This window comes from Mustela lutreola, chromosome 9, assembly GCF_030435805.1.
Source record: "Mustela lutreola isolate mMusLut2 chromosome 9, mMusLut2.pri, whole genome shotgun sequence".
Classification (NCBI taxonomy): domain Eukaryota; kingdom Metazoa; phylum Chordata; class Mammalia; order Carnivora; family Mustelidae; genus Mustela; species Mustela lutreola.
Window position 1 is genome coordinate 138,521,905 of NC_081298.1, and position 19,392 is coordinate 138,541,296.

The 19,392-nt window shown below is 47.9% G+C and overlaps 2 protein-coding genes across 6 annotated transcripts in view; one reads left to right on the top strand and one right to left on the bottom strand.

The window, feature by feature from the left end:
* Positions 1 to 5,990, top strand: part of ROCK2 (Rho associated coiled-coil containing protein kinase 2) — a 144,433-nt gene extending 138,443 nt beyond the window's left edge. Inside the window, exons 33-34 of the mRNA XM_059132632.1 lie at positions 1,203 to 1,303; positions 2,555 to 5,990. Of these exons, the coding sequence (XP_058988615.1) occupies positions 1,203 to 1,290 (88 nt within the window). The 3' untranslated portion in view covers positions 1,291 to 1,303; positions 2,555 to 5,990. The remainder of the gene's footprint in view (positions 1 to 1,202; positions 1,304 to 2,554) is intronic.
* Positions 5,991 to 7,234: 1,244 nt separating this feature from the next.
* SLC66A3 (solute carrier family 66 member 3) lies at positions 7,235 to 19,075 on the bottom strand. Of its 5 annotated transcripts, XM_059132628.1 has the most exons (8): positions 16,920 to 17,596; positions 16,696 to 16,819; positions 15,503 to 15,585; positions 15,303 to 15,372; positions 13,054 to 13,111; positions 10,822 to 10,942; positions 9,952 to 9,993; positions 7,235 to 8,592 (listed from the first exon to the last, which is right to left on the bottom strand). In XM_059132628.1, the coding sequence occupies exons 2-8, from the start codon at positions 16,809 to 16,811 to the stop codon at positions 8,501 to 8,503; spliced, it is 582 nt and encodes a 193-aa protein (XP_058988611.1). In that variant the 5' UTR covers positions 16,812 to 16,819; positions 16,920 to 17,596; the 3' UTR covers positions 7,235 to 8,500. The 5 variants fall into 5 exon arrangements, with proteins under 5 accessions (XP_058988611.1, XP_058988609.1, XP_058988610.1 ...); XM_059132626.1 differs by lacking the exons at positions 16,696 to 16,819; positions 16,920 to 17,596 and adding an exon at positions 18,799 to 19,075; XM_059132627.1 differs by lacking the exon at positions 16,920 to 17,596 and having other exon boundaries at positions 16,696 to 16,893.
* Between the last annotated feature and the right edge of the window lie 317 nt (positions 19,076 to 19,392).

Sequence of the window (19,392 nt, forward strand, 5' to 3'; positions counted from 1 at the left end):
TCCTTTGGCTCAGGTCATGATCCCAGGGTTCTGGGGTGGAGCCCCACATGCTGGGAGCCTGCTTCTCCCTCTCCCTCTGCCTCTTCCCCTGCTTATGCTCTCTTTCTCTATCAAATAAATAAATAAAAATCTTTTTAAAAAAATGCAGTTACTTGCCTCCCATTGCCCCTTCAGTCCAGTTATATCAGAATCTCTTGGGATAATGCCTGGAATATACATTATAAGTAGCATTGAGTAAACAACATAAAGTTTAAGAAGCAACTTATTTTTTAAAAGATTTTATTTATTTGGGAGACAGAGAGAGAAAGAGATAGAGGAAGGGCAGAGGGAGAAGGAGAAGCAGACTTCCCGCTGACCAGGGAGCTCAGTGCAGGACTCAATCCCAGAACTCCAGGATCAAGAGTCGAGCCAAAGGTAGACGCTTAACTGACTGAGCCACCCAGGTGCCCTAAGAACTGACTTTAAGGTTGAGGTCACAAATGAGATTTGGGGAACCAAATGAGTTCCTTGGCATAAGTTGATTCATGAACCTCACAGTTAAAACAATTAAAAAGTTAACCTATTTTTTAAAATAAAGATGATAGCAATATTAGATGTTTGGATTGGAAAGAAAAAAACACATACACCCCTGCTCTAAGTCCACTTTATTCAGCCAAGATAAGCTGGTAATAATGCTTATATACCTGTGGTTTTTCTCTTCAGTTGTGGTTTTTCACGGAGAACATCACTGTTGGCCCTCTGAGCATATGGTGTCCAGTTAGAATTGAGAAGCCTGCATTCTTAGTATTAGTCCCTCTTTAAACTGGGACTCGTGGTACTGTTCTAGAAAAATGTGAGCTGGCCATCTGGGTCCTTTTGCAAAGGGAGTGTTGACAAATGTTGAGCTTTGGTACAAATCAAAGTGGGCATCAGGATGGTTACATCTTCATTTGGGCCCAGTGGGGAAAAGCTCGTTTCTTACCTCAAATATTACCTGTCTTCAGGTCTCTGGTATTCTAGAAATCAGACCTGGCTAATGTTATATGCACTCACATAAAAAGGGAAAGAAGATCTCCTGTGTGCTACCATCTTAATTTTGGCTATGTTGTTTTTGATGAAGGGAGAGTTAAAATCTTCACAGCACAAAGTGATTTCTAGATATCCTATTAAGCTGCCATTTTTAAAGAGTGCTAGAATGTGAATTTGCAAACCTCCTATTGCAGATTGCTTGATTTGGCATTTAAAGACTGGGATTGGTCATTTGATGATGTTGATGGTGGTGATGATGATGACGATGTTTTTGATTTCTGAAGAAATAAATGGGGTAAATCAAAAAATGAAAAATGAGTTAGTATTTCCAAGTAGTGCATGTGATTTGCCCTTGGGTTTTCATTGTTTTTGACTAGTCTTGAAATTTTGTTAAGTTGTTTTTAATAGTATGTATTTGAAAAGTAGTTTTCAGGAAAGTTTCTAACTGAAATTTTCATGTTAAGTTGTAAAAGTGAAATGCTATGTTCAGAATCTTTGTTGGCTATATATTTTCAATACAGTTGGAATTACAATTTTTAATCTTAGGAATGAAACATGTACAAATAACAAAAGAAGCTAATTCTGGTACTTTCTATTCATTCCAAAGAAGCATATTCAGAGAAGTAAAATTTACAATGTTTTCAAGTTCCTACAACTGTGTCAGTTTGTGAACATAGCATGAGATTGGGATTCGTTCCTCCCCCTATCCCTCTCTCCTTCCCTCCTCCTTCCTTCTCTCTAACGTGCAAGAATTGAACCGTAAACACTTTGTAAGTCTAATAAGTGCTGTGAAATACTGGTTTTGATTTGGCTTTTCTTTGTGATGCCATGAGATGTTTGCTTTCCGACAAGTTGATGTTACTGTTGCTGAAGAATGCTGCTGATGTGCTGTGAAAGTTCTTGTGCTTGTAAAATACATAAATAGTTTGGTTAACCATGACTAAAGGAGATCTGAAGGAAAATCGAACCTCATGGTCAAACCTTTTATACAAAATGGATTTAAAAGAAGTAATGTCTATCTTAACCTAAGTAAGCATATTGCAAAAATAAACTTAAATTATGTATTATTGGGATGTATTTATAACCAAGATGTATAGAGCATTTTTACTACAACAGTGTGTTTGTTTCCATTTTACAGATTTTTTTTAAATGTGGCTAAGAGTCTAACAGTCAAGTAGAACCTGGTCCATAAGCCCACTGTTCTTTGAGCTCTATGAGGCAGCTAGTTAATTTCCAAGTCAGACTTACATGCACTTGAGTTACTCAGGAATGTATTATCTAACCCTAAGAGCCGGTTAACCTTATTAAAACCTGTGTGGTCATGTTTGTAGAAAATATAGGAAAATAAGAATATAATTGCATGTACCTGAAAATTAGAAAAGTAATATAGTAAATAGGTTTATGCATGATTTAGGTGTTAAAAGTGTAGGAGTTGGAAGACTACATAGTTTAATTATATAAATGGAATGTTTTTTCAAAGAATTTAACAATCTCTTAAATTATTTTACTGTGTCAACTAACTTTGTTTTTCCTTTCCTTTTTCTAGCTAGCTGCCTTCTATGAATGCAGTCATTATTCAAGGAGATCATATTCTTCCAGTTAAAACAAGACTGAAATATGATGGCCCAAAATTTCTTAAAAAGCTATATTTTCCTGAGAGACTGATATTCACATATACACATACATACATACATATATATACATATATATATATTTCCCTTTATTCCTACAATATAAATTATAAATCTTGGAGATTTTCTGGGCTCCTTTGGAGCAGCAAGTTGAACCAACAATGATTGGTTAATAGAATAAGAATATTATATACAACTCTTCCAAACTTGTTCCATAACGCTCTCTTGGCAGTCACTCACACTACATTGCACAAAAGGATTGAGAAGAGTTAAAGATGAAAGAAATCATCTTTTCAGCATCAGCAGAGAGATTTCACCAGCACATTTACCAGAAGAGTCTGGGAATGGATTCCACTACAGTGATTGAGACTGCATCTTTTAAGAAGTGACCATTAGACTGTGTGTGTGCATATATATGTGTGTGTCTCTGTACATGTATATGTACACACACACACACACAGATATATATAGTACTGTAATACTGCAAGAGGGTTCTTCAAATGCCCCATTTTATTTTTTATACACATAAATCAGATATCATAACTTCCTGCAGTTGCAACTATGCACTTGTATAAAGCCATAATGTTGGAGTTTGTATCACTTATTTGTGTATACCCCGTGGAAGCTGCATGTTCATGTTTAAGCAGTTACTGTAACAGGCAGTTTGATGTTAATTGTATCAATTTCCTAATGCTTCATGATAGGCAACTTTTCCCATTTTGAATGCCTTAATTTAATTTTTTTTAAAGTCTCACCCTTTTCTGTATTTTGAAAAAAAGTGTTTACCGGCTCTTAGGATGCAAATTCGTGTTGCAAAAGAAAAAATAGTGCACTATTTTTACATGTAATAGTTATCAATGTCAGCCTATTTTGATTGTATAACAGATTTTTTTTTTTGAGTATTGGTGATAGAAACAATAATGGATACTATTGGAACTAATATATCTTTTATGTATATCTATTAATTCATCCCAGTCTTCATACAGACCTCAGTATTAGTGTGTGGCTATGAATTGTTTTCTTTGCTTTGAATTTGCTGGCTACCCTAGATGTGTTTTTATTTCTAGTAGAGACATTTGTGACTGTTTTTACATTTTCACACTCAAGATTCTAAGATTATCTCAAATATAAAGAAAACTAAGACATACTGTAGATATATTTTAAATATTTAAATGTGATCCCTCAAACACATAACTGTGTAATGGCAATATTTCAGGATTGGGTTAAGAAAACTGGTGACGGGAAGAAGTAGCCTCAGAGGCTCCTGATTTTTATTTTTTTAAAGGATGTTAAAGTTGATAGGTTATGCAGGACCACTTCTGCTAGATTTCTCATTATCCCAGAAAAATGTGTTTTATACTGCTACAGTATGCATTAATGTTAAACATCAAGTTGAAAAAAATTATGTAGTCTTTTATCGGTCTCTTTATACACACACACATATAGGGTTTGGTGTGATGCTGAAATATGTCATCTAATAAACCAATGAAGGAAGTAGACACTTTTCATTGATTCCCTCTGGGATCAGTGTAGAAATGTTTAAAGAGTTAGACCCCCAAAATATAGATACTGTTGTGGAAACTGAAGAGTGGCCTTTGGCCTACTGATGTACTAAAACTGAATTTTGTTATTCTGTCATTATCCCGCCTGCACTCTTCCATGCTGTCTGTGCTAAGACCAGAGACGCATGCCATTTCCCTCACAGGGATGTTCTGCAGTTCTGGTTTGGGGGCACAGCTTTTTTTTTTTTTTTTTTTTTAAAGTAAGATTTTAAAATGAAAAATATATAAAATTTATATAGAATAAATATTTCCATTCATTAGACTTGTTAAAAGGAGACTGAATTAATATTTTATATAAAGATTTTGTTACACTATGGGAGGTTCTATCATATTATTCTGAATTGGAGAGTATATATATATATATATTTTTAATAAACTTTATTAAGGTGAAATAATTTGAAGTTTACACATGAGTAATTGAAATATTTGAGTAAAAATGGCAAAAGTTAAATTTTGAATGCTGTATATATTAGAGAATATGGAGAATCATGGTGTGATGCAACTCTACAAGGAAAACTAATGTGAAGTTTTTTGGGGAAAAAAAGGTATTCAAGGAGGTGAAAAAAATCTCTCCCATGGAGATTCTTCACATTATATGGTTTAACACAAGGGTTTGTTTATAAGGTTGTTTCTCCAGCTAATGGAAATGCGCCTAATAAAAATTCTGATCTTGGGTAAGAATTTGCTTTTTACCCTGTTGCTGGTTTCATGTACATACATGAATGCATACATCCATCCAAATGTTCTCTTCCCAACACTCATTAAATATAATATTAACTTGGTTTAACAACCTGATTTTGTGCCACCTTCTCTTTTTCTTGAGGTTCCAAAGGTTCCCAGATAGAGACCAAAAGTTGCTTGCTTCTTCACACCTGATTTCTCCTAGAGCCATAAATACCTCCTATTGATAACTAAGAAGTAGTGAATACTGGGATTTTCTTCGTTGGATTTTTTTACTTTTGTTTAGTGGGGATAGCGAAACAGAAGTAGAAGGAAAACTGGTGCCGGTATTACTGTTAAAAATTAATGTATAGTGAATTTTTGAAAAGTATTAAAATATGCTATCTAGAAGCAAGATTTTTAAAAAAATCTATCTGAAATTTTTAAATGCCTTTAGCTAACTAAAGGATACCAAGAAATCTAAAATAAGGTTAGTGTTTTTAAAACTAACCTAGGCTAGAGTCACAAATCTGGCTCTGAAGAAGGATATCTTTTGTATCAGTTTATCTGTAGATCCTCAAAAAGAAATACTCTGGGTTGCCAAACCACAATTTAAGAAGTTTTGCTGCTGTTGTTAATCTATTCTTACAGGATTCTCATGGTAAAATAGAGAAACTTAGATACTCTATTACCTTATTGAAACATGCTTTAAATAACATGTTTAATATTCTATGAGAGCAAGTCACTTCTGAGTTTCTCAGTCTGTGTCGACCCTGCTACTGACTCACGACTTCTCCCCTGGAAGAAGGCTGCAGTTTCCCTCTGGCATGAAGATAACCATAGTTGATTCATAAAGCACTTTGAAAACAGGCACTGTGGGACAGTGCTGGGTCTTGTGCTTGGGGGCCTGTCCTCCATTCCCTTCCCGTAATAATGAGTTCTGTTTGGAACTGTAATAAGTTATGAATTGCATGGTTTAGATAATCATAACTATTTGATCAGCTGTCCCCGTTGAACAAAAATCGTACCCGATTTTTAAAAAAAATTTTTGTTGCATCTTTGTAGTAATGTAATTGTATTTTATGCCTGCTTTTTATATTAAAAAATTAAATAAAAGAAATTAAGACAAGCATTTTCATACTCTTCCTGTGAATAGTCCTGGAATGCTGCACCCTCCTAAAATTTATCCCCTAAAATTTTGTCTTCCTCACTGATGGGTATAGCAAAACAAATCATAACCAAGGTTACAGACTTGTGAATATTCTACCCTGTCATTTAGCCCATGGAGAAATACAGAATAGGATTTCAACAAGGAGTCTGTTGCTGATTTGATTTAGGTATTTTAAGAGACATGCAAATCTAACCATCTTACTTGAGTGTCCAGGATAAGGAAAAGAGAGGGTGCCTGTTTTGTCAGAACCAGTGTGCTAAGAGGTGGTTTTCGAGGAGGCATTTCTTTGGTAATCAGTGGGTTCCTATTTAGAATACTTACTGGCTACCAGATCTGGGACAGGTTATATCCCCTGGGCTTCAGTGTTCTCATCTTTTGTAAAATTGAGACTTTTATTACAGGATTGTTGCAGAGTTAAGTATGATGTTGTAGGATGTCTGGACTAGTTCAAATATTTGTTCCCTTTTCTTCTGAAAAGGAAAAATGGGAACTCTTCGCCTAAGATAGTGTGTTCTTTAAGGGAGAAGGTTTAAGCAATGATAAAGTTCTAATTTAAAAGTATATATGTATGTGTGTGTATTTTTTAAAAGATTTTATTTATTTATTTGACAGAGATCCCAAGTAGGCAGAGAGGCAGGCAGAGAGAGGAGGAAGCAGGATCTCCGCCAAGCAGAGAGCCCGATGCGGGGCTCGATCCCAGGACCCTAAGATCATGACCTGAGCTGAAGGCAGAGGCTTTAACCCACTAGCCACCCAGGTGCCCCTAAAATAGTATATTTAAATTAAATATTTGTTGAACTCAAAAATCACATAATTTGTATTATACTAATGGTTAGATTATAATTGCATATGAGAAAAAGATTCACTTGGATTTTTTTTTTTAATGACAACTGTGAGGGGTACCTGGCTGGCTCAGTTAGTAGAGCATGTGACTCGATCTCAGAATCATGAGTTTGAGCCCCATGTTGGGAATACAGCTTACTTTCACATGGGGCGCCTGGGTGGCTCAGTGGGTTGAGCCTCTGACTCCTGATTTTGGCTCATGTCATGACCTCAGAGTTGTGAGGTCAAGCCCTGAGTCAGGCTCCATGCTAAGCAGGGAATCTGCTGGGATTCCTCTCCCTCTCCCTCTGCCCCGCTACCTATGTGTGTGCTTGCTCTCCCTCAAAGAAATCTTCAGGAAAAAAAAACGACAACTATGATTGTAAAGCGTACAGAATGATTTATTATTTATCTTTGTATACCACGTTTCTCTTCTTGCTGGTTCCAAGCAATAATGTTTTAATTAACCACAGTTTATATTTTTAAAACAGCATTTTAAGTAACTTAAAATTAATCACATTAAAAACCTGACAGTTTTAAGCCTCAGCGAAGTTCAGAAAATAAAAGTTTGTTTTACATAGGCAACTAAAACACTTTCTAATAAGCATCACTGACTTACTATGCCATTCATTATAAAAGGAAAGAGTTTTTAAATCTTTTTTTTTTTTAAAGATTTTATTTATTTGACAGAGATCACAAGTAGGCAGAGAGGCAGGCAGAGAGAGAGGAGGAAGCAGGCTCCCTGCTGAGCAGAGAGCCCGATGCGGGGCTTGATCCTAGGACCCTAAGATCATGACCTGAGCCAAAGGCAGTGGCTTAACCCACTGAGCCACCCAGGCGCCCCTTAAATCTTAAGGTTTATAAACTTTTACAGTAAAATGCAATGTCCAATAATCTTGACATCATGTTTAGAATATGACAGAATGAAGTCTGTAAATACTTGCCAGCACCCAGCAATACCCTTTTACTGTAGGTATTAGTGGACAAGATGTGGTGTTTTTTCTAAAGGCGTGACCCTTCTAAAAGGCAGCGTTACGCTTGAATCAGAAAGTTCACTGGGACTGCCTCATCCTAAGCAAAGATTGCAGCTAACAGTACCTCTCCTTAAGGAATTACTTAAAGGCACCAAATGAAAATTAAAGGACTAACTTTGGTATAGGAACTCAAGCCAATGTTTGCTTCCCTCGATACCCTTACCGTAGCCTAAGGAGGTACACATGTATTCTGATACGGTAAGGCCAGCCTGTTACAGCTATATGATAAACGGTCCCAGAAAGTGAACCTTAGTAATGTACGACACTTCCACGTATGACTTTGAGAAAAAATCCATTCATAATCATGTGTGCTATGGAGAGGATTTATTCCTTCTAAGATTCCGAAAGCTGAAAACCAGATGTCGTTAGCTCTTTGGAGAGAACTGAATCGTGCACTGCTCAGCCTGCAGGTGTCGGAGCCCTGCCTCCCTCCCCTCCTGATGCCAAGGAGAAGGTGGGAATCAACATTTCTAAACCAGTGTCTAAAACACCTCTGGCTCCAGAGTTTTTGAAACAACTGACTAAACTTACAGAAGACCTTGATGCAGCCGGGTGCTGATTCTCCCCTTGGGTCAGTTGTCAGGAATCCCTTTGGTAGGAGGAACGCATCCATCATTCAGCCTTCACGGCCGCCGTCCTGTAGCGGAGCACCGTGGCTGTCACCCACAGGTTCAAAGCAAGCATGATCACAAACCGCACGAGAACTGAAATCCACCAAGAAAAAAGGTACGTATTAACAAGTACTGTTCTCACGTCCTAAAACAAAAGCACTTCCTGCTCCAAGTGGGAACTTAGCCGCTGCTCAGCCGGCCCAATGAAACCTGAAACTCTACCATCAGGAGAGGTATTGAACAACTTCGGTTCTAAATACTTCTGGGGGGCAGAAACCTTTACCATAAGTGACCTGATGAACTCTCTCCTGATGCATAAGATTTATCAGATTTAATGTGTCTTTGTGGTTGTAAAAATCTGTGGGATGTCAGCTAGATGGACTTTAAACAATTATCCCCAGACACACTGATCACATTCAGGAACAGCCGCCACTTTAAATACGAAGCAAACTACAACTAGAACGTTCTCCATCCTCCAGACTCTTAATATGTGGGTCTGTTTCGCTCGTTAATTACAGTCTGACTCTTCTACGCATACGGAGACTGCTTTGGGTCCTCGGAGAGGACTGAGACCTGGCTTTCCCTTCTCCCATCAGACCCAAGTTTACCATTTGACCAGAATAATTTAATGTGTCTCTCAGAACCCGCAGACGGTGTCTGAGCCGCAGATACAGCCTCTCCAAAGAGACACACCTATGCCCCACTGCTCCGTAGCAATATTTCTCAAATAACATGATGCTTGTTTAAACGGTCTATGTGCCAGGAACCTATTTCTTGTCTTCATACAACAGGTGACACCCTTTGTTTTGATCATTTTCCAAAAATACATACACTCAACTTGGGAGTGGAAAACAGACCAAGGAATCATTCAATTCTTTTAATGTCAATCCAAGTACTTCGCCCCTTTAAAAAGGCAAAGGGATGTAGGGGTCAAATGACTGTCAGCTCGGTAGACTCCGCCTTCACACTCATCCCAGAGCTCCCATTCGCTCTCCGTGGCTAAGCCATGTGTCCCCTGCTCACCACCCTCACGCAGGCCACTCCGTCACAGTCTCCTCCCCTTCTCCCGATCTCATTCTTCCCAATTTGCCGCTCCAGGCCCCTCCAGCTCGGTCAGATTCCCACTCTAGGTGCTCATCCTGTCCTCGTCTTCTACAACACATTTCCCAGCATCCTTCGGTCGTTAGTCGTGTTGACATCACTGTCCCTCCCTCTCCATCCGCTGCTGGGGCGGAGGTTCCACGAGGCTAGGACTCTAGGACCTTGTGCTGCACGTTCTATCCCAGGCCCTACAGGACGCAGACACTCAGTCCTGGAAGTGGGGGCTGATGCCCAGGAGTAAACCTGCTGGCCTCTCCCCGAACAGGAGAGCAAGCTGATCTGTGAAACCCTAGACAGTTTACAAATGAAGCAGGCACAAAGGGCACACAGTTCAAAAAACTGGATACTCACTTGTAAGGTCACTGGTGGTCATTAAAGTTGTTATTATTCTTGCTGTAAAAGAAAACATTCAGCAATATCAACTTGCACTTCAAGATAATTCCTCCAGGTAAAATTAGGGAGCTAATAAGTAATATACCTAATTAGCAATTCCAGAAACCATACATATACTTCAACACGACATAACACTTCAACATTTTAAAGGGGAAAATAAAACTCAAGAAGCCTTCATTTTAAAAAAACTCGGGACACAAAGACCCTTTCCATCAACCCTTAATGGAGACATCGGTCCTTTAGGACACAGAAGAAGTACAAAGTAGAATTCAAAGACCTGAAAGTAGTAAGCCTAGTTAATGTGATAGCTTTGAATTTAAAATATGTTTCTACCTAAAATAGTGTATATGTGTTTTAGGTAGTTCCTGCAAGAATCTGCAGGAACAGTGGAAAGTCTGAACCTGAGACCCAGCAATATGGCTCCAGAAAAACTCACCGCAGCAAATTATATTCATTCTCAAGTCAGTGTGTGACTTGCAGCTCTGTAATCTGTTACGTCATAAAGATTCCTGTTTATAAAACGAGTTAGTGGATTCAACCTAATCAACCTCTTGATGCTTTTCAAAGAATAAGAGAGGATGGCAAATACTAGGCCAGATTTTTGGAGAAAGGTGGGTTTTTACTTTTTTTTTTAGCAGCCGGAATATGGATCTTGCAGACATCGGAAGGTGGCCTGCATGACCTCAGGGTCATTAAATGTCTACTCGGAGGTTCTATGTGAACAGCTACGTGTAAAGGATTAAAGCTTGTGGGACGGTGCCAGGTGGACATCAAGGTCATAAACTTCAGCCGCTGGATGCTGCCCCTCCCCCCACGTCCGGCTCTTACTGGCGCAGGTGTAGGAAGCGAGGCTCCAGGTGAGGGCGCTCACGGCTCCCGAGTCCCCGGTCTTCCACAGGTACTGCAGCTGGGCAAACTTGCTGGCCGCGCTGATGAAGGTACTCAGATTCTGTTTGCAGGTCAAACATGAGAAAGGCAGAGTCCTTGGTTAAAAAAGCAAGAGCACCAGATACCACAAGTGCCTCTGAAGCCACATCATCAGGGTAGGCGACAGCCAGTTGGCACAAGGACAAAGCCCGCGGGAAGGGAGCAAGAGACCCAGCCAGACGCTTGTTTATAATACGCCCAGTTCCACTGCTCGGTGGGCAACGGACGGGCCGTGGCCACAGCGGCTTCTCCAGCCACCTGCCAATGCAATTAGATAGAGGACAGACCGACAGGCACACAGATACGGGGTCTTAGAGGCCAGCTGCTTTGAACTGACTCATGAACTCAAAACAGCGAGCACATCCACTCTCATGTCCACGCAGTCCTGGGGACCCTCTGCTGGCCCGCGAGGAGAGAGAGCACACTCCACGGCGAGCAGGGCCCAACCCTGTGGTTTGCCCGCCTTCACCTTGGCCCAGAGACCCGCTGCAGCTGCCAGGCAGAGTGCAGACCAGAGGGAGGGAGGCAGAGGCCGGGATGGGGCCCGCAGGCCACCACCACATTCCTGTCTGCGCCAGGGAGGCAGGAACCGGGGGCAGGGACAGGAGCGGCCCGACTGGATCATGACCGTGGGGCTGCTGGGATTTGCTGATGGGCTGTGGGACGCAGACAGAGGGAAGAGGAGGGACAGGCAGAAGCGGGCGGAAGGAGCAGGCAGAGGGTCGCCCTGAAGCCAAGTGAGCAAAGTGATTCAAAGTGAACGCTGACAGGGCAGCAAACGCCCCAGAGAGGCCAAGAGGAGGAACGAATGACAGTGGCTGGTGTCCCTGACCAGAGCACACGTGTGGCTTCTGACACGCACCCGACATGGTGCTGGCGCCCCACGAGCTCTTGCTGAATGACCAAATCCTCAAAAGCAACGTGGTTCTGCACGGGTGATGGGGAGGGCGGAGGAGCGAGGGGGTCCCTAGGACACCGACGACTGTGGGGAAGTGATGGGCATGGAGTGCTCCAGCGGAGAAGAGCCAGGGCCTGCGCCCAGAGCCAAAGAGAGGTCTTGCAGGGAGCCGGGTGCAGACGGCTCCGAGGACGGACCCCAGGTGGGAAGACTGCGTTGGGGCAAGCCGGCCAGGGCACGGGGCCGCGCAGGGAACGAAGGTAGGGCCCTGTTCACTCATGCGAGCGGCAAGGCCTGCGCGGCACAGACAGTCTGACAGTGACGGCTGGATACGCCACCGCTCCGTCTTCCAGGAGAAAAACCATCTCCAGAATCGTGAAGTAGTTCTCCTGGGGAGCTTCGCCAAGGCCCGCACAGATTTGGCAAATAAAAATACAGGACACCCACGTAATTCGAATTTCAAATCAACAGAAAATCATTTTTAGCGTATGTCCTGTGCAGTATTGGGGACATATTAATATAAAAAATTCTTCGTTGTTAATACAGCAACCCCACCTACTTGCTCCTACCTGTCACAAGGGTGAAATGTAACAGGGAGTCAAGTGTGTTTTCTGAGCAAAGGTCACATACAAGACGCGGCGTAAGGGGTGAAGTTCATGGATCTGGGAGTGGCAGGCAGACGCTGGTGACCACCAACTCTGCTCCCTTTCCCCTTGGGTGGAGAAGTACACTCCAGTCACCCTGGAGAGAGGATCTGAGGGCACATGGGTCCTGAGCCACCCTCAGAACTCTATTCTCACACACTGGGAATTTGGGGCCCTTAACGAGAGAAGGAAGAAAGTGCAGAGCTAACCCTTTGCTAAGGAGGACAAGAATGCGGCAGCGGCAGGGGAGAGCAAGGTTAGAAAAATAATGCGTTTGTGGCCAATGTGCAATTATCGACCTGATCAGAAGCTCTTTAACTTACGTCTGGTCCTTCAATCTACCACTGTTAACTACCTCCCCAGCCCGGTTCTCTGTGGACTACCCAAAAAAGGAAGTAAAAACTGTGGCCAAACATTGGAGAATCAGGTCTTTTACCGTTTGGATGGGACTGTGCTTTTGTTCGTTATCCTTTGGTACAGCTGAAAAATAAGCAGGTTAAACATTTGATCTACATGGTTCTTTGCAGGGCCGGTGGCTTGGAGGGACAGACGACTTCACCCACTGTCTTCAAAAGGCGCGATAACACTTACCATGGCCAGATCTATGGTCCACTTCTGCAGGGGAAGGACGAACCATGAGGCCACAAACCTACCCAGTGCTAAGGGAGACAGCAGTGGTTTAGCTGGTGCCCCGCCACATCCCCCGACCCCGTGCCCGAGCCTCCACGCCAAGACCACGGAGGGTTGGCCCATAAGTGGGCCTGGGACCGGCACTGCTAGAACTTCTCTGATTTGGAAAAGACAAGAACGGCTCAAAAGAACAGAAGCAGATTATGGAAGAGAATGGCCCAGAGCCCCCTGTGTTTGTTGCTAGGGTCCAAACAATTCTTTTTTTTTTAAAGATTTTATTTTTATTTATTTATTTGTCAGAGAGAGAGGTAGAGTGAGCACAAGCACAAGCAGACAGAGTGGCAGGCAGAGTCAGAGGGAGAAGCAGGCTCCTTGCAGAGCAAGGAGCCCGATGTGGGACTCGATCCCAGGACGCTGGGATCATGACCTGAGCTGAAGGCAGCTGCTTAACCAACTGAGCCACCCAGGCATCCCGGGTCCAAACGATTCTAAGTGTCCACTTAATCCCTGAGCATCAGACCCCTCCAATGCAATGTCAAAGTTAAGCATTTAAAGAAGATCGACAGGATAAGGCAGCCGCGTTCTGCAGGTGTCCCATGAAATTCTCTTCATTGACCTTCCCCTTCCTGGCTAACTCCAGTGTCAGTCCAGCCGCGTTAGCCATGCTGGGAGACAGGACACATGACAGCACATTTCGGTCAAGGTCGGTGAGGCTACAAGCCGAGTCAGACTGAGCTGAAGCAAACACAAGAGATAATGGCCAGGAGCCTCAGCTGTGACCTTGGGCAAGTCACTGTCCTTCTTTTAACCTCAGTTTGCTTATCTGCAACATGCTCTTAACACTCCTTGTCCTATCTGTGTCCGCAAGGCCGGTGGCATTCAGAGGGACCCCACCAGGTTGCTAGGATTACAATTAACAACATTATTTAAACGAAGGGTCCCACAGTGCCCGGGTGAGAAGTAATTCCTGCCAACCTGGTCACACCAGCAGGGCCTCCGGAATCCAGGCAGATGAAATCTTGTTTTTAAAACACACTCTTGGGGCGCCTGGGTGGCTCAGTGAGTTAAAGCCTCTGCCTTAGGCTTAGGTCAGGATCTCAGGGTCCTGGGATAGAGACCCGCATTGGGATCTCTGCTCAGCGGGGAGCCTGCTTCCCCGCCTGCCCCCGCCTCTGCCTACTTCCGATCTCTCTCTGTCAAATAAATAAAATAAAAATCTTTTAAAAAAACATGCTCTAATTCAATTTCTTATATGAATTTTGCCCAGCTTTATACTATTCATTACAAATACCCATTTTATGTAACGTTTTACAAAACCTGGCCAGTAGCAGCAGGAACAGGAACTCCTGACTTCCTCAAAATGACCTTTGGGTCAGGTGGCCTGACTTCAAAAATAATCGTACAGGGCACCCTGTTAAATGTGAATTTCAGATCGACAAAAATAGTCTTTGCGTATAAGCACGTCCCACACAATACTGGGGACACGCTTTTGCTAAGGAAGAGTTCACTGTTAACACGGCAAGCCTCCCTCCCGCTCCTCACGGCTGGTCGGAGGAGGTCGTAAACCCGAGCTTGTTCCGTGCTCCCACCACTGTGACTCTTGCGACAAAACGGGGCACGACTCATCTCACAGACAGGACGCGCAGTTTCTACAGAGCGTTGAAATGAAAGCCGGGCCCCGGGTCACAGACGATGCCACGTGACTGATCCCCACCACAACCCTTCTCATGTCTGGGGCATCATTTTCACTTGGAGCAAACGTTCCAGAACCTCACTCGCACAGGGACAAGCAGGAGCCAGCCCGCCGACCAGGTGTGTTAGTATCGTGTGAATAACAGCCACTCCCGTTATTCAGACTTCAGAGACTCTGAGGACGGTTCCAGGGAAGAGGGAACATCTCCCTTCCCCTAAAGAACAAAGGCCCCAGGCAGATGCTTCCATCGCGCAGCACGGAGTCCACAGCCAATGGGCTCGCTGTGCCGTGGGCACCCCGGCCTCAGCAGAGCGGCCAGAGGGCCAGGACCACCGGGACTATCTCTGGGTTGGGGAGGTATTGTCACTCGTAGGGGGTCTTGCATTTGGGATCTTTTTTAGTTTTTTTTTAACCAAGGACATGTATCTGGGAAAGGACTTGGCTTAACGACATACACGGGAAGCAGGTAACACGCCCTTTCCCCCAACCCCATTCCTGGAGGCAGAAGGAAGGATACGCCCCGAGGTAGGGCACTGCCCCTCTCACGTTCCCATTGAAATGGAAGACACACAGCAGGAGGAGGACATCTGAAAGACAAAGGTCCCCAGTGAGGCAGGAGAAGGGGGGGGGGACATGTTGGGGGGGGGGAAACGCTGGGGGGGGACATGGACATTGGGGGAAACACCAGGGGATGGAGGGGTCCCAGGGACCTGTTACCTTGTGCGATGAGAATGGGGTACTCCAGGTAGGTGAGCAGCGGGTACTCATAGTAACACTGGTACCGGAGAAACACCAGGAAACTGGGGAGAAAGAGAGGGCACGCCTGAGCTCCACTGACCCAGTGCCCCACGGGGAGGCCTGGCCAGCCACCCCCTTCCCCTGGAACTGGAGGTTGGAGCCTGCAAATATCAAGTGGGGGTGATTTGGGACACAAAGGATGGAATGGCCATGGCTTTGCTAGGAGCACGTGCCCAGGGCCGACGGGGCGCTGGGCATGACATGCACGGTCTCTGCCAAGTCCCTTCCACGGAGGCCAAGCCGTGCGCCAGCCAGCATGCAGCCCCCAGGCTGGCCTGTCTCCGAAGCTCCAGGGCACGGGCAGCCTCCCCGGAAGGCTCAGATGGACATCCCAGGGGGCAGGAGGTGGAGCTCGTGAGGGGCTGGGCACGTGTGGGCGCAGCCCTGAGCGGAGAGAGGAGTCCTGGGGAAGAACAACTCCTTGGACCATCCCTGTGGCCTTCCAGAGCGCTGCCCCGGCTAGGAGGAGCAGCGGGGGAAAGGCAGGACAAACAGCCCACAAGTTCCTTAAGAAGATTCTAACTCGAAGTGGCCCGAGACTTGGTGGGTAGAGACCCCAGGAGACAACCCTTCTCAGGAGGAAAGGCCTGGGCTTCCGGCCCTTCCAGCGCACACACCCCCGCCGTGTGCTAAACCCCCGTGCTGTCCCCGCAGACCCTCCTGCCCCATCACCCAGGCCCTCTGTGCAGGGGAGCCAGAGCCTCTCTCCCTCCTCCCCCTCATCCAAATGTAACCTCTCACGACCTCAGTGAGGAAGGGGACTGGCGAGCCTGTGCCTCCCGCCCCAATCCTGTTTCCAATTTAGCCAACCGTCCTTGGCTGAGCTAGGGGTAAGGTCGCAGGATGGGAGGTGGGCCGCCAGCGTCACCGTGAGTGCGCGCGTCTCCGCAGGCCTGGGCATCCCTCACTGTCCCCTTCACAGCCTGCAGCCTGCCCCACGGACCCCCGCAGGCTGCCCGCAGGCTGTCTGGCTATGCAGTGGGTCACGTCTGGGCGTCAGGGGAAAAGCGGGGGCTCTTCCTGGCCCCACCGGGCTGCCTGGCCTCCCCTCCGTCTGCCTCTAGAACAGCACCTTTCTGAGGGGGACCTGGGGGCGGCTCTACCCCACCCACCTCTGCAGAGCACAAGGGCAGCCTGCCAGCTGCAGGCACAGCAAACTCGGAGCAGGCCCTGGGGGACGGATGACCTGTAAGGTCATGAGCAGGCTTCGCAGCAACCCACATTTCATGTCATTTTCTGGAATCATTAAGATATGGCTTATGTCCCCATTGGCGCAATTCTTTCAGACACGGGTTTTCGGAGTTAATTTGCTAAGATCAGGATCCAAGGAGTGTACCTGTCCTCCAAGAGGCTATCTCTTCTCCTTCCCAGGAGATAAAGGGTCCTGCTGATGCTGATGCCTACGGGGTTCCTTCTGCTGGAATTCTGGCGGCTCCCCTCCCCCTAGTAGGCCTCAGGCAGGTCCTGCCCCGAGCGCCCGGGCCCAGGCGGCCCCCACCAGCGAAGGCTGGGGAAGGAAAGGGGGGAGCTGCCAACCCTTCCCCCCACCCACGACGTGGCGGATGAGCCCAGAAAGCAGCAAAACCCAGTGTGCGTGGAGAGCGGGAGAAGGTAGGCATCAGCATGGAGAGAGCCAGGGACCGCCTGAGCCCTAGGGTCCTGCCGCTGCCAGTGAACTTGGGCCCGGTGCTTCACCTTCTCCGCCTCGGGTTCCTGCTGGCTGGGGAAGAAAACAGTGCTTTCCCCCTTGGCCGTCCTGAGGACTGAATACCATAAAGCCCTTAAAGCGCAGGGTCCGCACGCAGACCCGGCTCTGGAGGAAGTGCGGCCTGAGCCGGCGATAAAACCCAGGAATCCAGCGGCGGGAGCCCCAGATCACTTCCAGCTGAGCTTGGAGAGGGGCCTGGTCACAGCCGCGGCCCTCTACAGCGGTCGGTGCGCCCGGCCGGCCTCCACGAAGCCCACCGCCCGCGCCGCCAACTGTGCGGCGATCCCCGGGGGCCCCGCACACGGGCCTCCCGCACCCGCCCCCGCGGGCCGCACCGCACCGCCCGGGGCCGGTTCCGCCCCCGCGCGCGGTCGGACAGCGCGACGGCCCCCCGCTGCGGGCCGCCTGCCGAACTGCAGGTGCGCGCACGCTCCCGACCCAAGAGAGGCGTCGGCGGTCTTGGCTCACCCGCACCGCGCCAGCCTCACCTTCCCCGGTCGGGGACCTAGAAAACCGACGCCCTCTCTCCGGGCGTCCCCGCCCCAGGACGCACGCAGCGGTGCGGGGCCTCTCCGATCCCGGTTGCCCAGCCGCGACCCCAATGTTGCGGGGTCGTTCACACACTCGCCAGCGCCCGATTTTTTCTGGACGAAGCCTCTCCCTACATGGGCGCGCCCGGGGCAGGACCCCCCATTTCTCCCACCCCCCCACCCCAGGTCTCTTCCTCCCTCCCTTGCCCCTGGCTTCTATCCAGGCCCCCGAATCCCGGGGTCAACCCGCGGGCTGCCTCTCCAGGGCGTGCTTCCCGCCGAGGACTGGCCCGCACGGTCGCGCGGTGGTAACTGGGGGGCCCGAGCGGGCGAGGTGCGAGGTGAGGTGGGCCTGGCTTTGCCAGGGGTGTCGGGCTTCGTGTACCTGCTTTCCCACCAATTCGAATTTTCCCAGCCGAGGTTTACAACTCTGCTTTTCGCGTTTACATCTTTAAATACGGAGTCAGGGCGGTGGCTCGGAACTTCTGACGCACCCTCTCCGGCTGACTGTGGCCGGATTCAAGTCCTCCCTCCAAAGAGCTCTCCATTCTCTGAAGCCTCCTCCCCCCGTCACGTGTACCTTTTAAAAGCCAGGGGATCCTTAGGATTTATAGTTCAACCCCTCATTTACACGCAAAGAAATCGGGACCCGAGAAAAGGGGTGATGGCGGGGGAGGATGTGCATGAGAGAGCCTCCAGGTGCAAATGGCGCGCTCAAAGCCGCTCGGTCGGTCTGTGGCTGCCGGACGGGTGATTTCGCCAGATGGTTTCCGTGTCTGTAAACTGGGCGTACGCCGTGGGCGCGGTGAGCCGCAACTAATCAGGGATGGTGAGCGGCCCCAGGAACTATCTACCCAGTGGCCGGGCGCTTTCGGCTCCGCTTCCCGGCCCTACTCTGTTAGACTCGCGGCGCTCCCGGGGTCCCGGCCCCTCCAGGCCGCAGAGACGAGGGGGAAGGGCAGCCGCCCCGGCCTTACCCCGCCAGCTCCAGAAGTAAACTCGGGAGGCTGATGCCCCGCGCGCTGCGCGCCGCCAGCACCGCGGAGATCTGCGGCAGCTTGAGCGCGGCGCACACGCCCAGGGTGCTCCAGTTGCAGAACAGCAGCAGCTGCTCCCGCATGGCGCCCGCGGGGCTGGGGGCTCCCGGCCCGGACTTGAGGGACTTGGGGACTCGGCGGGGGCACAGCTGCGCGTGGGAAGGAAACTGCTCTGCGCTGGGCCACCGGGCGCGCCGAGTCCTTCCGCCTTCCCTGGGCGCCCGCGTCCACGCCCAGGGGCCGCCCCGCCCAGGCCCGCCCCGTTGGCGACCGCACCCCCGCCCCGATCTCCGCGCCCCGCCCGGATCCGGTCCTCACTCCTCCCCGCCGCCCGTCCGCCCCGCCCCGCGTCTGGCCCCGACCCCTCCCCAGATACTCCCCGAGGCCACCCAGTCCAGGGGCCGCGCCTCCGCCCGCTTCTCGGCTCCCGGTCCCGCTCGGGGCCGCCCCTCACCACCCCGCCCCTCGCCGTCCGCCGGGCGCCCGGCTGGCCCCGCCCCCGCCCCGGTCCCCCCGGTCCACCCGGTCCGGTTC